Source organism: Perognathus longimembris, chromosome 25, assembly GCF_023159225.1.
Source record: "Perognathus longimembris pacificus isolate PPM17 chromosome 25, ASM2315922v1, whole genome shotgun sequence".
In the NCBI taxonomy this organism is placed as follows: domain Eukaryota; kingdom Metazoa; phylum Chordata; class Mammalia; order Rodentia; family Heteromyidae; genus Perognathus; species Perognathus longimembris.
This window is the reverse complement of record NC_063185.1, coordinates 23686899-23703473: the sequence shown is the minus strand read 5'-3', so window position 1 is coordinate 23703473 and position 16575 is coordinate 23686899. Positions and strand designations below refer to the sequence as shown.

The 16575-nt window shown below is 66.0% G+C and overlaps 2 protein-coding genes across 2 annotated transcripts in view; both read left to right on the top strand.

Annotated features, from left to right (window-relative positions):
• The first annotated feature begins 1168 nt into the window (after positions 1-1168).
• Positions 1169-5938, top strand: LOC125342021 (teneurin-2-like). Its single transcript, XM_048334156.1, has 5 exons — positions 1169-1681; positions 2483-2584; positions 2640-4098; positions 4705-4835; positions 4934-5938. Exons 1-5 carry the CDS (start codon positions 1169-1171, stop codon positions 5693-5695), a joined length of 2967 nt encoding a protein of 988 aa, XP_048190113.1. The 3' UTR covers positions 5696-5938.
• The window catches only part of LOC125342020 (protein KIBRA-like), a 32305-nt gene continuing 17067 nt past the window's right edge, over positions 1338-16575 (top strand). The window contains exons 1-2 of the mRNA XM_048334155.1: positions 1338-1354; positions 13776-13940. Of these exons, the coding sequence (XP_048190112.1) occupies positions 13822-13940 (119 nt within the window). The 5' untranslated portion in view covers positions 1338-1354; positions 13776-13821. The remainder of the gene's footprint in view (positions 1355-13775; positions 13941-16575) is intronic.

Here is a 16575-nt window from a genome sequence, read left to right as displayed (position 1 = left end):
CCCCTGCCCTCTCCAAACTGGGGACTGGGCCCCCCCCCGAGCCCAGCTCTGTGCCTGCCCCTCACCGAGCTCTCAGCCCGCAATTCCAGGGGTCTCGTTCTTACTGCAGGTGCCCGCCACCCCCCCCCACCCCCCGCCGGTGATTCCATAGTCTCCCTTCGATCGCACAGCTCACCTGAACTTTTTGGCTCTCCGCGAATTTATTTTACTTCGTTATTAGGGAGATGGGGCATTTTATAGAAGTTCCACCTCTCCAAAGTCTAACCCCAGCCGGAAATATTAAACTCACGTTTCCAGGAGCAGACGAGAGGGCCCCAAGGCCACTCAAGGCTGGGCAGGGTGGTGCATGTCTATAATCCCAGCTCCAGGAGACGAATCAGCAGGAAGATCACAGTCGGAGGCCGGGGAGCCACAGCAGCGTCGGCTTCAGTAATAGCTAAAGCGCAAGGGCCGGAGCCGCGGTTTCGGTGGCGGGGCGGCAGCTCCAAGTGCAAAACCCTGCCAAAAACGTAGTGTCAGGACTCGGCACCTGTGACCTCTGACCCCTGGCCCACCCAGCCAGGGGTCAGAGGGGCCGGGGGCCTGGCGGTGGTGGTCCTAGCTTTGGCCGGGACCCCATCCCGGCGAGTCCCCCACAGATCCACAGGAATCAGTGGCCCCCCAGCCCCGGGGAGCCTCCCCGCTTCTGCCCGGTTGTCTTGGGACACCGACATGAAAGTTTGCGCTGGGAATTATTCCGTGTTCCTCTCCCCGCCTTCCTGCAGCGCCATGTCCTTAGCCCTCGAACGGTGAGAGCCCCAGGTTCTGTTCAGAGGGGCCCTCAGCCCTCGGCGTTGTGTCCAAAGGAAAGATGACGGCGAGCGCGTGTGCGAAGTGCTCTGTGTCTGGGAAACGCGGGCGCGGTGGTTGTATATCGCGCCCGTCATCCCAGCTGCTCAGGAGGCTGAGACCTGAGGACCGCGGTTCAAAGCCAGCCCGGGCAGGAAAGCCTGTGAGACTCGTATCGCCAATGAACCACCAGAAAACCAGAAGTGGTGCCGTGGCTCAAGCGGTCGAGCGCCAGCCTTGAGCAGAAGAGCTCGGGGACAGCGCCCGGGCCCTGAGTTCAAGCCCCGTGGCTGAAATTAAAATAAAAAGGGGGAGGCGGCTGTCACGTGCCTCTGTGTGGATGGTGGGCGGCACGGCCGTCCCCCCGAACCCTTCCCACGGGGTGGTGCGCCCCAGGGGAGGGTGCCGGTCACCCACGGTGCCCCCCCGCACCCCCAACCACCACGGCGCAGTCCTGCGCCCCAGCGCCCGCACACGGCTCCCCGGCCTGGCCCGTGCCCCCCCCCCCGGGCCGGGCGGCGCCCCTGAAGCCACGGCGCCCGTCCTGTCTCCCCAGGTCCACGGCAGGAACCTGCTGTCCATCGACTACGACCGCAACATCCGCACGGAGAAGGTGTACGACGACCACCGCAAGTTCACGCTGCGGATCATCTACGACCAGGCCGGCCGGCCCTTCCTCTGGCTGCCCAGCAGCGGCCTGGCCGCCGTCAACGTCTCCTACTTCTTCAACGGCCGCCTGGCAGGCCTGCAGCGCGGCGCCATGAGCGAGAAGATCGACATCGACAAGCAGGGCCGCGTCGTCTCCCGCATGTTCGCCGACGGCAAGGTGTGGAGCTACTCCTACCTGGACAAGGTGAGCGCCCGCCCCGCCCCGCCCCGCCCCCGGGCCCCCGGCCCCGCCGTGGGAGATCTCCACGCGGATCCCCGACTCCCCCAGCCTCCCCCCCTCACCGCAAGGGAGAAACATCCCGGAGGAAAGTATTGCTCAGGGCCAGGCACCATCGTAGGAAAAGAAGAGGGGGGATTACGGGGTGCCCAGTGAGGACAGAACACAAGGACAGTACGATTGCCCGATTTTACTCCCCCGAATCATCGTGAGGCCGTGCTGACACCCCCGTGCACCCCGTGGGTCATGTGGCTGATTTGTGGGTGGCGTGGCTGGTTCGTGGCTGGTTCGTGGCTGGCGTGGCCGATTTGTGGGTGGCGTGGCTGGTTCATGGCCGATTTGTGGGTGGCGTGGCTGGTTCGTGGGTGGCGTGGCTGGTTCATGGGTGGCGCGGCTGATTCGTGGGTGGCGTGGCTGGTTCATGGGTGGCGCGGCTGATTCGTGGGTGGCGTGGCTGGTTCGTGGCTGGTTCGTGGCTGGCGTGGCTGGTTCGTGGCTGGCTCGTGGCCGCCTTGCTGCAGATAAACCGTCTCCGGCTCAGGGTGCGGGAGCGGCCCCGGGTTCCCCCCGCAGAGTTCAGAGCTCCTTGCTAGAAGAATCCAGACGGACGAGGGCGGGTGGGTGTCTTGGGGGGTGCCGGGACGTCCCCCCCCCAGCAGGGCTCTCGCTGGCCTCCGTCGTGGGTGAGGGGGGCCGGCGCTGTCCCCCGCCGGCCCCGCGGCCCGCGTCCTCACCTGCGGCCTCCCGCCCCTCCCGTCCCCCCTCCAGTCCACGGTGCTGCTGCTGCAGAGCCAGCGGCAGTACGTGTTCGAGTACGACGCGTCGGAGCGGCTGCAGGCCGTCACCATGCCCAGCGTGGCCCGCCACAGCGTGAGCACGCACACGTCCGTGGGCTACATCCGCAACATCTACAACCCGCCCCGAGAGCAACGCGTCCGTCATCTTCGACTACAGCGACGACGGCCGCATCCTCAAGACCTCGTTCCTGGGCACGGGCCGCCAGGTGTTCTACCGCTACGGCAAGCTGTCCAAGCTGTCGGAGATCGTGTACGACAGCACGGCCGTCACGTTCGGCTACGACGAGACCACGGGCGTGCTGAAGATGGTGAACCTGCAGAGCGGCGGCTTCTCCTGCACCATCCGCTACCGCAAGATCGGGCCGCTGGTGGACAAGCAGATCTACCGCTTTTCGGAGGAGGGCATGATCAACGCCCGCTTCGACTACACCTACCACGACAACAGCTTCCGCATCGCCAGCGTCAAGCCGGTCATCAGCGAGACGCCGCTGCCCGTCGACCTGTACCGCTACGACGAGATCTCGGGCAAGGTGGAGCACTTCGGCAAGTTCGGCGTCATCTACTACGACGTGAACCAGATCATCACCACGGCGGTGATGACGCTGAGCAAGCACTTCGACACGCACGGGCGCGTGAAGGAGGTGCAGTACGAGATGTTCCGCTCGCTCATGTACTGGATGACGGTGCAGTACGACAGCATGGGGCGCGTGGTGAAGCGCGAGCTCAAGCTGGGGCCCTACGCCAACACCACCAAGTACACGTACGACTACGACGGCGACGGGCAGCTGCAGGCCGTGGCCGTCAACGACCGGCCCACCTGGCGCTACAGCTACGACCTCAACGGCAACCTGCACCTGCTCAACCCGGGCAGCAGCGCGCGCCTCACGCCGCTGCGCTACGACCTGCGCGACCGCATCACCCGGCTGGGCGACGTGCAGTACCGGATCGACGAGGACGGCTACCTGTGCCAGCGCGGCGCCGACGTGTTCGAGTACAACTCCAAGGGCCTCCTCACCCGCGCCTACAACAGGGCCGGCGGCTGGAGCGCGCAGTACCGCTACGACGGCGTGGGCCGCCGCGCCTCCTACAAGACCAACCTGGGCCACCACCTGCAGTACTTCTACTCCGACCTCTACAACCCCACGCGCGTCACCCACGTCTACAACCACTCCAACTCCGAGATCACCTCGCTCTACTACGACCTGCAGGGCCACCTGTTCGCCATGGAGAGCAGCAGCGGGGAGGAGTACTACGTGGCGTCGGACAACACGGGCACGCCGCTGGCCGTCTTCAGCATCAACGGCTTCATGATGAAGCAGCTGCAGTACACGGCCTACGGCGAGGTCTACTACGACTCCAACCCCGACTTCCAGATGGTCATCGGCTTCCACGGGGGCCTCTACGACCCGCTCACCAAGCTGGTGCACTTCACGCAGCGCGACTACGACGTGCTGGCCGGCCGCTGGACCTCCCCCGACTACGCCCTGTGGAAGGCCGTGGGCCGCGAGCCCGCCCCCTTCAACCTCTACATGTTCAAGGGCAACAACCCGCTCAGCAACGAGCTCGACCTCAAGAACTACGTCACGGGTGAGGGGCCGCCGCCGGGTGGGGGGGAGGGGGGGAGGGCGCCGGGCCCCGGGGAGCCTGCGGAGGGGGCTCTGCATCCCGGGGGCCCCCCAGGCGTCAGACACTGGACAGGGCCTAGGAGAGTGGACCGGGCCTGGTGGCGCCCGCCTGTCAGCCCAGCCCCTGGGGAGGGAGGGGGACCGCCACCGAGGAGGGTCTGGGTTGGAGGCCAACCTGGGGGCGGGAGGTGAGGGGTGCCCCCCCCCCCGCTCAGCCACAACAAAAGCCCGGGTGCGGGGACGCAGGCATGCCTGTCATCTCGGCCTCTAGGGACGATAAGAATAAGAAGTGCGAGGACTGTGCGTGTGCGTGGCGTGCGTGCGGTGCGCTGCGCGCGTGCCGGTGCTGGGACTTGGACTCGGGGCCTGGGCCCCGGCGGCCGCTCCGCTGTCCCGCTGTGCTCCACGGGCCTGCACCCCAGCGTGGCGCCCAGCGGTGGGCCAGCTCGGGGGGGGGGGGGGGGGACGGGAGCTCTGGGGCTCCCCGGTGCGGCTCCCCACCGCACCGCTGCCCGCCTGTCTGCGGCGAGTCCCGAACCCTCTGCTGTCGCTTCTCTCCCCGGCACAGACGTGAAGAGCTGGCTTGTGATGTTTGGGTTTCAGCTCAGCAACATCATCCCCAGCTTCCCCAGAGCCAAAATGTACTTCGTGCCTCCGCCCTATGAGCTGTCCGAGAGCCAGGCGAGCGAGAGCGGGCAGGTGAGCCGGCGCCCCGGGCGGGGGGGGGGATGGGGGGGGCGGGGGGCGGGGCGGGGACGGCCAGCCGCTCCACACCCCGGTCCTCTCGTCCCCCGCAGCTCATCACCGGCATCCAGCAGACCACCGAGCGGCACAACCAGGCCTTCATGGCCCTGGAGGGCCAGGTCATCTCCAAGAAGCTGCACGCGGGCGGCCGGGAGAAGGCGGGGCGCTGGTTCGCCACCACCACGCCCATCATCGGCAAGGGCGTCATGTTCGCCATCAAGGAGGGCCGGGTGACCACGGGCGTGTCCAGCCTGGCCAGCGAGGACAGCCGCAAGGTGGCGTCGGTGCTCAACAACGCCTACTACCTGGAGAGGATGCACTACAGCATCGAGGGCAAGGACACGCACTACTTCGTGAAGATCGGGGCGGCCGACGGCGACCTGGTCACGCTGGGCACCACGCTGGGCCGCAAGGCGCTGGACAGCGGGGTGAACGTGACGGTGTCGCAGCCCACGCTGCTGGTGAACGGCCGCACGCGCCGCTTCACCAACATCGAGTTCCAGTACTCCACCCTGCTGCTGAGCATCCGCTACGGCCTCACGCCCGACACGCTGGACGAGGAGAAGGCGCGCGTCCTGGACCAGGCCCGGCAGCGCGCGCTGGGCACCGCCTGGGCCAAGGAGCAGCGGCGCGCCCGGGACGGCCGCGAGGGCAGCCGGCTGTGGACGGAGGGCGAGCGGCAGCAGCTGCTGAGCACCGGCCGCGTGCAGGGCTACGAGGGCTACTACGTGCTGCCGGTGGAGCAGTACCCAGAGCTGGCGGACAGCACCAACAACATCCAGTTCTTGAGACAGAACGAGATGGGCAGGAGGTAACGGCACGGCCCGCCGCCATCTCTGTCTGGATGGCTCCGCCGAATCCCGGGAGGTCCTCTCCTAAGGAGACGCAGACCGGGGGCCCTGGAGCCGGGCCGCTTCAGGATCGCCAGTGGCAGGGAAAGCTCACATTTTTTTGAGTTCCGATGCTGCTATGTAAGCACCCACGTCGTTCCTCATCCTGAAGTAGATTAGACCCTGGCGGCCGCCCTCCGCCACGCCGCACCGACCCCACGGAGGAACCGGACGAATGGACGGCCGTTTCGAGTTCCCCCCCGCAGAGAACGACCCGCTTGTGTGGGGGTCTTTAAAAACAAAACAAAACAGACAGACAGGCAGAAAGAGACGCAAAAATGTCCAAAAGGAACAGAACAACCACAACAAAGCACGAGCAAACAAACAAAAACCCACACTCACACACACACACACACACACACACACACACCACAACCCCCACGCGGCAGCCCCGACGGCAAGCTAGCGCGGCCTCGCCGGAGGCCCCCCGCCCCCCCCCCCCGGCCCGCGGAGGGGGGCTGAGCCGCCGGGGACCAGGGCTCAGACTGTCTGGCCAGCACATACACTTCCGAGGTTTTCCTTGACACCAATACAGGTGCATTTACACAAACCATGACTTTGGGGGCGATTCCTGTGTGTTAGGGCCTGGGGCGGGGGAGGGGGGCAGAGCATTCCAAGCGGAGGAGTGAGCACTGAAAATACTTTTCTAAAAGACAAAGAAAAAAGAAATAAAAACACAAGGAAAAAAAAACAACAACAACCAGAAAACCACAACAAACAACAACAGCAATTTCCTTAGCGACATAAATGACCGTCCAGCACTTAACACCGCGGGTCCACCCTTCCCGGGGCCTGAGCTAATTTCACGTGAGCGCAGAGTGTAAAATTTAATTCAGAGGGGCGGTTTAGAGTCGCCGCAGACGAATCTCATACTCTTCTTTCTTTTCTTTTTCCTTTTCTTTTTGTCTTTGGAGATTCCATTGTGGGCCGTAATTCGCAGTTACAGGGTGTAGTCTGTTTAGAATCTGTAGTTTGTGGGTATCAGTTCCGGTAGAGGTGGGCGTTGTAAATCTTGCTAACAGGTGCCACTTCCGATCGCCCTGTAAATACCATAGGTGCCACCAGGCACGTTCAATGTTTCCGACTTCCAATATTAGTGTGTTTGTTTGGTCCAGAAACTGAGACAATCACATGAGAGTCACCACAAGGAGAGAAAAGAAAAAAAAATACATTAAAAAAAATTTTAAAAACACGCGCAAAAAAAATTTTAAAAAGGTTAAAAAAAAAAAAGAAAAAAAACCACGAAAAACACAACAATGACAACAACGACAAAACGTCTAATAGGAACTTTGGTACAGGAACTTTTTTGTAATATACATGTATGAATTGTTCATCGAGTTTTTATATTAATTTTAATTTGCTGCTAAGCAAAGACTAGGGACAGGCAAAGACAATTTATGACAAAGTGTTTAAATGGTTTATACATAAATAAAGTCTCTAAAACTCCTGTGGACACTGGGCGTCTGTGGACATGCTTTGGGGAGAGGCGTCCAAGGGCCCGGGACCCTGGCCGCTGGGGAGGCCTGAGGATGGAAGTCTGAGGCCGGCCCAGGCGGGAACCTTCCCCTCATCCCGCCCTAGACAGACTGGGCCCCGACCCCAGCTCCAAAGCCGGGGGCAGGCGGCTCCCGCCCGTCATCCCAGCTACTCGGGAGGCTGAGATCGGAGGACCCCGGTTCAAAGCCAGCCCGCGCAGACAAAGCCTTGAGACTATTAACCAGTAAAATGCGCAAGGGGTAGAGCACCGGCCTACTTGAGAAAGCTAAGCGAGGGGCTCAAGGCCCTGAGGTCAAGCCCCAGTACCTGCACAAAAGAAAGTGACTAAGAACCAGCAAAAAAAAAAAAAAAAAAAAAACCAGAGCTGGGGGCGTGGCTCGGTGGCTAGCGCCCTGCCCCCCCCCCCCCGCCCCGGCCCTGGCGTACGGACATCGGTTGGTTGGTGTTGATGGTGAGGGGCCTCCGCTGGGCCACGCTCGGATCCGGGCTGGACTGGTGCACCCCCAGACTTGCACGCTGGGACCGCCCAAGTGCGGAGTGCACCGCCGGTCTGGGGGACGGTCCCGTGGCTGGGAAGTCGAGGGTAGAGAGCTGGTCACACCAGCCACCAGGCTGGGGGGGGCGCTGGGGGGCCTGATTCTCCCCTTTATCCAGGCAGCGGCATCCTTTGGGGGTGCCACCACCTGCCAAGTGCTCGGCTAAGTTTTGGGGTGTGCAAGGTGAGTACGCTCCTCACCACCACCACCCTGGCCCACCCCGAACTTAGGGGCAGACAGGGGTAGGCAGAGCCCCCGGCAGGCGGAGCCCAGGGCAGGTGTGGAACCCCAGGGAGGCAGAGCCCGGGGCAGGTGCAAGGAGACCAGAGCACAGTGCAAACCGGCTGGAGAGACAGGCAGAAGGCCCGGGCAGGGCTGGGGGGGGGGGTGGGGGGAGCGGTTGGAAACCACCGTGACGTGGCAGGGGCCGTGCCCAGCGCAGCCGGAACCGAGCCAGGCGGGGAGACACGTGGCAATCCCAGCACTCGGGAGAGCACAGTGCGGGGGGGGGGGGGGGGAGTGGACCTGGAGAGGGAGGGAGCGACAGAGACGGAGAGGAGACCGGGAGACGGAGAGACACCCGGTGCTTTCTGAGCAGATGGCCCAGGCTGGGAGCTCCCGGCTATTGGTGGATAGGTGTCAAGTTCCCTGGGGGATTTCCCAGCAGGGTGAGGGAGAGGAGAAGGGAGGGGAGGGGAGAGGAGGGGAGGGGAGGGGAGGAGACCCCCCTTCCCACCCCCTCAGGGCGAGCACGGATCAGCCCGAGGAGGCGGCATCTCCAGCAAGACCCGCAGGTGTGTGCCCGGAGGGAGGGCGTCCTTGTAAGCGGGGAGGGCCTGCGCTGTGGCCCCCCCGTGGAGGCGGCAGAGGGAGCCCCGGGAGCGGCTCGGCCTGGGAGGACTTCAGGGGGACTGCAAGCTCGCTCCGAGCTGGGACACGCGTGTCCCGGTGACGCGGTGGCGTGGCAGGGGCAAAGCCAGCCTCCGGGCCGCCGCCCCCTCCCTCCTCCCCCCTGCGTCCGCCAGGTGGCAGCCTCCGCACACGCAGCGAGCGGCACTGCCGGGCGGGGCTCAGGCAGCCGGGGCCCGGGGGGGACGGGGTGCAGCCGCTCCACAACTCCTTCACCCTCCGAATCCTCTCCGGTTTATAAAACCAGCAGCCGGGCACCGGCGGTCCACACCTGCACCCCAGTTCCCCGGGAGGCTGAGATCTGCGGGTGACGGTTCAGAGCCGGCCTGGGCAGCAGTGCCCGCCAGAGTCTGAGCTCCAGTTGAATGAATAAATTGATGAATAAATAACTTTTTTTTTTTTTTTTCGGCCAGTCCTGGGCCTTGGACTCAGGGCCTGAGCACTGTCCCTGGCTTCTTCCCGCTCAAGGCTAGCACTCTGCCACTTGAGCCACAGCGCCGCTTCTGGCCGTTTTCTGTATATGTGGTGCTGGGGAATCGAACCCAGGGCTTCATGTATACGAGGCGAGCACTCTTGCCACTAGGCCATATCCCCAGCCCCTGAATAGATCACTAAATCCAGAAGTGAAGCTGCGGCTTGGGGTGGAGAGAAAGCTCAGGGACGGCCCGGGACTGCCCCCCAGCCCCCCAACCCCATCAGATGGGCCCTGCTAGGTGCTGGGCGACCCCTCCTGACCCCAGGCCCCCCCCCCCACCCGGGGCTCAGGGATTTGCCTCGGCCACCAGGGCAGGAAGGAGCCTGGGCAGGGTCCGCTTCTGGATGTCCGCCCTGGGGGGGGGGGGCGCACCGGGTGGGATGGAGCAGAGGGGGTGGTGCTGGGCGAGTGGGGCACCCACAGGTGACTGACAGCCCCCACCCCCCACCCCTGCACGGGGCCTGCAAGCCCCGACTTGAGTGTGTCCGAGTGCGCACGTGGGTGTGCCGCTTGTGTGTGCACACGCGTGGGCTCCGGGGGACGGCACCCAGGTGCCGGGTGCGTGGGGAAGCGTGCCCACCGTGGAGGAGCGCCACGCCCTGAGGACGGAGAGGCGGGCGGGGGGCGGGGCGGGGAGGGCGGCGGGGAGGCCGTGACCGGCGCCACGCTGGAGGCTGGACGCCCCCCCCCCCCCGCCGTGGGAGCGGGCGCTGCCCCGCGCCCCCAGCTGAGCTTCCCACGGGAGCAGAAACCCCGCCCGCCACTCGGGGCTCCCCCTCCCCTCCGCCCTCCGCCCTCCGCCCTCCGCCTCGGCCGAGGCGCTCGCACACCGAGCGTCGGGAGCCACGCGTGTCTTCACACGGCTGCCGAGGCCCCGCAAGCCTGGAGCAGGGCGATGGGGTCACCCGGCGTCACCTCCAGCAACCTGGGGGTGTCCTGCGCACGGCCTCCGGCCCCGCGCCCCCCGCAGGCTCTGGGCGGGGTCCCGCGCCCCCTCTGGGCTCTCCGAGGCGTGGGGGGCGTGGCTCGGCTAGGGGCGTGGCTCCGCTGGGGGCGTGGCTCCGTTGGGGGCGCGGCTACGATGGGGCGTGGTCACGATGGGGGCGTGGCTCCTCCGGCAGCGCCCAGCCAATGAGGGGAGCGGCAGGTGCTGGGCAGAGGCCTAAACAGAAAATGGAGGGGGACACGAAAGGTGCTCTCTGGGTGAGGGCCAGTTGATCCAGGGGTGGGGAGGGCCCAGTTGATCCAGGGGTGTGGGGGGGGCCCAGTTGATCCAGGGGTGTGGGGGGGGCCCAGTTGATCCAGGGGTGGGGAGGGCCCAGTTGATCCAGGGGTGGGGAGGGCCCAGTTGATCCAGGGGTGTGGGGGGGGCCCAGTTGATCCAGGGGTGTGGGGGGGGCCCAGTTGATCCAGGGGTGTGGGGGGGGCCCAGTTGATCCAGGGGTGTGGGGGGGGCCCAGTTGATCCAGGGGTGGGGAGGGCCCAGTTGATCCAGGGGTGTGGGGGGGCCCAGTTGATCCAGGGGTGGGGAGGGCCCAGTTGATCCAGGGGTGTGGGGGGGGCCCAGTTGATCCGGGTGTGGGGGGGCCCAGTTGATCCAGGGGTGTGGGGGGGCCCAGTTGATCCAGGGCAGCGCAGCCATCCGCTCCCTTCCGGGAGGAAGATGCCGACAGGTGGAATGGGCGGGACCGCGCCCTGAGCGGGGTCAGCCCTGTCCTCTGAGGTGCACGCCGTCCCCCAGGGACTCCTCGCTGTCCCAACTCAGGAAAAGAAGGGGTACGGGGAGGGGGCAATCAAAGCAAATGAGAACCCGATTCTCCCAGGATTCACAGCCCAGTGGGGAAAGAAAACAGAAACGGAAGTAAAGTGAGGCTGCAGAAGGGGGAGAAGTGAGGCCAGCCGGGTCGGGCATGGCCCCCCCCCCGCCCGCAGCTCCAGCCACACGGGGGGTGGGGGGGGCAGTGGGGAAAGTCATCTCAGCACGCGGCCGGCCGCGGTGGCACACGCCTTCAACCCCAGCCGGCATCAGTGGGGGGGGGAGGTCCCCCTCCAAATCCTGCCCAAGACACCCAGCGACAAATCACTAAGGCCAAAGCCAGGGGTGGGCGGGGGGTCACAGGCTCCAGTAGTAGAGCGCTCGCAGGAGGCCCCGAGTTCAAACCCCAGTGTGGCTGGGTGGGGGGGCAGTGGAGAAAGGAGCCGTACCTGAGCCGGAACCACCAAGGGTGCGCCAACGGAGGCCCAGAGGCTGAGCCCACAGAACGACTCCCCGAGGGGCTAGGGACGGGCAAGGTCCGCTTCCTTCTCCACAGGCCCCCGGCAGGGGGGGGGGCAAGCTCCCACCCGAGCCGGTGCCTGGGGGGCGGGCCCTTCACCCCCAGCCAAAGCACCCACCTGCAGGCCGGGGGGGGGGGGCAGCCAGGGGCATGTGAACTAACTGACTGGGGGGCAGGGAGGCCCGGTGCCCGCCCCAAGCCAAAGCGGGCCCAGGGGCACTCAGCTGGGGGGGGGGAGGGCCCCAGGAGGAGCTCCTGGCTGAACCAGCGCGCGTAGGGCTTCGTCCCCGCATCTCAGAGCAAGTCTCAGCACCCCCCCCCCCCAGCAGGCGCCCGGGTACCATGGCAATGGGTTGCTATAAATACCCCAGAGACTGGGTGAAGCCCGCCGGCTGGTTACTGAGCACAGCACCCCACTCCTGAGCCCCCACTCCGGCCCCCGCCGCCGCCAGGGCGCACCAGGCCTGCCCGGCCCCAGCCTGGGCTCCCACCATCTCTCTTCCACCCCCACCCTGGAAACTGGTTTCATCTCTTCCCCCTCCTTCCCCTCCTCCTCCTCCCCCACTCCTCCCCTTCTCCCGCCACCCCCCCCCCCTCATTCATTCATTTCCTCCTCAGTGAAAGACCAGCAGCTCCCAGATGGACGCTATGGGGACCCAACCAGTCCTACCAGCCCCAGAGCAGCCCTGGAGTCCAGAAACCCGCTTCATCGAAGGCACAAAGCAGTGTGCCAGGGGGAGGGAAGGGGGAGAGGAGGGAGGAGGGGTAGACAAAGCTGAGAAAACAAGGCCCCCCTTCCCGCAGCCAGGGAGGTGGGGGGCTGTGTCCCCTCAGTGGGAACCTAGGCTGGAGACTCTCCCTCCCCCCACCATCTCCTGAGTGACCTTCAACCTTTCCCACTTGACCCCCAGCAAACTCAAGCAGAAGTCCAAGGCGGGTGGTCCCCGCAGGCCCCGGGCCCTGGTTCTCCCTCAGTGGAACACACCTATCTCTCGGGTGGCTCGTGTCCATAATCCCGGCTGCTTAGGAGGCTGTGATCTGGGGAAGGAGGTTCAAAGCCAGTCCCCGGCAGGAAGGTGGTGAACCTCCACCAGGACAAAACCAGAAGCAGAGGTGTGAGGGAGGGCTGGCCTTGAGCAGACAAGGCTACACATACACACGTTCCAGCCCCCCCCCCCCCAGGCTGGCTCCTGGCTTGTGGGACTCCCTCCCCCCCCCACACACACACAATGGCTTCACCGCCTGGCCCTCTTGTTTCTCAGTTTGCAACCGGCCTTAAGGAATCTGTATTGTGACGAATTTTCTTTTTCTCCAACCGAAGCTGAGACTTCACCTGCTCAGGGTCCCACGGCAGGGAGGGGACACCAAAAGAACAACAAAACACCCACCTAGCCTAGCCTTGGCTGCCGTTCAAACCAATGACTTCGCCAACTCCCAGGAGCCCATCCCGAACCCTCCTGGGCCCGGAGGTGACAGTCCCCGAGCCGGGGGAGCCAGGGTTACAGAGTAAGGCGGAGGGCAAGCCGGGCGGCAGGGGTGTGGGGGGGCAGACACGCCTGCCCCGTCCTTCCGCTGCGCGCTCCACACCCCCCGGGGCCCCCGAGTCCACGTGGACGGGATGGGTGCCACACCTCCGTCCGCTGCACACCTGTCTGGATCCCGGGGGGTCGCGCCGGGGGCCGTGGGCAGGAGCTCGGGGTGGCACTGCGTGCACGAGCGCGACCGGCCCGCTGGGTGCCGGTGCCCGGGCGGGATCGCAGGTCCCGGGCGCCGTCCGGGGCTCCCCCCACCCAGGCCGGCGCTCTCCCGCCCGACGCCCGGGTGCCCGCCTCCGGAGGGGCCGGGGTGACTCCGCCCCGCGCTCCGCCTCCCGCCTCCGGGGCCGCGCGGGCACCTGCGCCGCCCGCCCGGCCGCACCTGGCGCAGGCCGCGGGGCCGGCGAGCGCGCGCGGGGCCGGGCGGGGCGGGGACGGCGGCGGGGCGGGGCGGGGCGGGAGCCGGGGCCGCCGCGGGGAGGGGCGGCGGGAGGAGAGCGGCGGCGATCGCCATCGGCGGGCGCGCCCGGCCCGCACCGCCCCGCGCCGCGCCGCGCCGCACCCGCCCGGGCCGCGCGCGCCCCCCGCGCCCCCCGCGCCCCCCGCGCCCGGCCCGCCCCGCCCCCGGCCGCCGGAGCGGCGGGCGGCGTCCGCGGGGCCGCATGGACAGCGCCCCCCGCTCGCGGTAGCGCCCCGCGCGGCTCGGGCGCCGCCTCCCGTCCACCCGGCCCCGGCCATGGAGCCCCGGCGGCCGCGGGCACCCGGAGCCGCCGGCCGGCGCCGCTGAGCCGCGCCGCATGGGGAGCGCGGGGCGCTCGGGAAGATGCCCCGGCCCGAGCTGCCCCTGCCCGCGGGCTGGGAGGAGGCGCGCGACTTCGACGGCCGGGCCTACTTCATCGACCACGCGCGCCGCACCACCAGCTGGGTGGACCCGAGAGACAGGTAAGGGCGCGGGCCCGGGGCCTGGCGGCGCCCCTGCCGGAACCCCCCGGGGCCTCCCCGGGACCCCCCCCACCTCCGCCGGACCCCCCGGGGCCTCCCCGGGACCCCCCCCACCTCCGCCGGACCCCCCGGGGCCTCCCCGGGACCCCCCCACCTCCGCCGGACCCCCCGGGGCCTCCCCGGGACCCCCCCCACCTCCGCCGGACCCCCCGGGACCACCCCGGGACCCCCCCCACCTCCGCCGGACCCCCCGGGGCCTCCCCGGGGGACCCCTCCGACCCCGGGGCCTCCCTCCCCCTCCCCCCCCCGTCCCCGTGCAGGCCGTAGGCCCCGCGCACCTGCCGGCAGCAGCTTTGACCTTAGCGCTGGCCCCGCCCCTCGGGAGGCGATGCGGAGGGGCGGGGCGGGGGTGGGGTGACCCCCTTCCCCCCCACACCCAGGGCCGGTGGAGACCCGGAGGAGGGCGCCAGGTGGCGCCCGGGTCCCTCGGGACAGGTGCCCGGTGACACCTCGGGGGAGGCCCGCGGCGTGGGGGGGGCGGGGGGGGGAGGACCGGTTCTCCGGGAATCGCGCTGCTGGCTGGAAGCTGGGGCACATGGTGGAGGTGAGCGGCCTCCCCTTCCCTCCTGCCCCCTCCCCGGCCACCCCACCCCCCCCCCGCCACCCTGGCTGCCCCCTGGGCCCCCCAGCCCCCAGGGCCCTGACCTTGGGGGGCCCCTCACCTGCCGTGGGCGGGGGTCCTCGCTCGCTGGATGCCCACCAGTGCTCCCACACAGTCAGCCCTGCCCCAGGGGCGCCCCTGGCCTCTCCCCTGCCCTTGGCTGCCCCCAGGCCCTGGGAATATGGAAGTTTCCTGGCCTGTGACCTTGGGGTCAGGTCCCTGTGGGACAGCCCGGGTCACTTTGGGGGAACATGACCTTGTGGACAAGGTCGGGATGGAGGGAATCTCCAGGTCGGGATGGGAGGTGCATCCAGAGTTTTAGAAAGGAGAGAAAGAAAAGCGGACAGGGAGTCATGGTTGTTTCTGATGAGTATCTAGCTATCTCCTCCATCCCCTGCCGCCCCATCCACCATCTACCCATTCATCCGTCCATCCACCCGTCCATGCGTCCGTCCATCCTCATCCTGCCGGGGGGCCGGCTCCACGCTCAACACTACCACACATCGCCATCCTATAACTTGCCAAGAAACTTTTGTTTTACTGCCTTATTTTCCTCTTTAAATGATCGTTAAGTAGTTGTAGGAAGGAGCTGTCATTTAACAAAGCACTTGATGAACACAGCGCATCTTGATCAACGCCATCTTTCCCATTCCACATCTCCCTCCACCCTTCTTCACTGTGCATTCAGTTCCTGACCGCATTCTCCCCGTGCAAAGAGAGGTTTTAAATATATATATATATATATGTTTATTGTTATTATTAAGGGGCTGAACAGAGGGGTGACTGTTTCATAAGTCAGGCAGTGAGTGTATTTCTTTCTGGACAACGACAGGTCTAGAGGAAAATTTCAGTGCTGGGTCTCTGTCAGAGCTTCTGGAAACCCTGGGTCCCCAGTTTGCATTTTGTTGCCAGTCCTGGGGCTTGAACTCAGGGCCTGAACACTGTCCCTGGCTTCTATTTGCTCAAGGCTAGCACTCTGCCACTTGAGCCGCAGCGCCACTTCTGGCTTTTTCCGTGTATGTGGTGCTGAGGAATCGAACCCAGGGCTTCATGTATGGGAGGCGTGCTCTCTACCACTAGGCCATATTCCCAGCCCAAGAAGGGAACTTTTAAAAAGGGATGAAGCCAGGCACTGGGGGGCTCACCCCTGTCATCCCAGCTACTTAGGAGGCTGAGATCTGAGGATCACGGTTCAAAACCAGCCTGGGCAGGAAATTCCTTGAGATGTTTACTTCCAATTAAAGGAGGGCGGGGGGTGGGGGGAGAGAGAAGCCAGGTGGTTAGAGCTGTGGCTCAAGTGGTAGAGTTGGAGCCTTGAGTTTTAAAAAAAAACTAAGGGAAAAGACCACCAAACAGAACAAGAACCCCTTTCCTACCACGTTCACAAATGGGAAGTAAATAACACCTGTTGCTCCAAACAGAACGGAACCCTACCAAATTTTAGGGGGTAGAAGGAACTTGCTGTCCTCGGGTTAGGGCCTGAGCCCGCCGCTGTCTCGCTGCCCCGGGCCAGGCGGGCGCAGCCCGGGTGCGTTAGGGAGTCGGAAACCCCCGGGGGCCGTGCTGGAGCCGCCGGGCCTGCGCCCTTCGCGGCCGGTGGGTTTGCCTCGGCGCCTCCGGTCACCCTTCGGGGCTGGCCTGGGGTGCAGTCCCGTGCTTGGCCTCGGGGGAGGGGGACGCGGTGGCACCCAGCTTTTTTGTGGTTTTAAGGTAGAACTCTTCACCGCCAACACACACGCACACGCACACACGCACACGCACACACACGTCGGGCCGGGCCTGTGTGGCTCCAGGCAGATTACCTGACCTCTCTGAGTAGTGAGCACCCTGGGGTGTGAGACTGGGCTGTGTCGTCTCTGGGGACTCGCTGTAGATCCTTCTGCCTCTCCCCCCACGCCACCAGCCACCCCGTCGGAGGGGACAGGGAGGAAGGGAAGGGGATCTGAGAGCGGCTGGAGCAAGTTCCCAGCCTGA

Bases quoted from the DNA above. Each gene is read 5' to 3' on its own strand.
- LOC125342021 (XM_048334156.1), top strand. From the start codon at position 1,169: ATGGTGGGCGGCACGGCCGTCCCCCCGAACCCTTCCCACGGGGTGGTG. The intron at 2,585-2,639 runs GTGAGCACGCAC...ACCCGCCCCGAG, and splicing joins CCAGCGTGGCCCGCCACAGC to AGCAACGCGTCCGTCATCTT. The intron at 4,836-4,933 runs GTGAGCCGGCGC...CGTCCCCCGCAG, and splicing joins AGGCGAGCGAGAGCGGGCAG to CTCATCACCGGCATCCAGCA.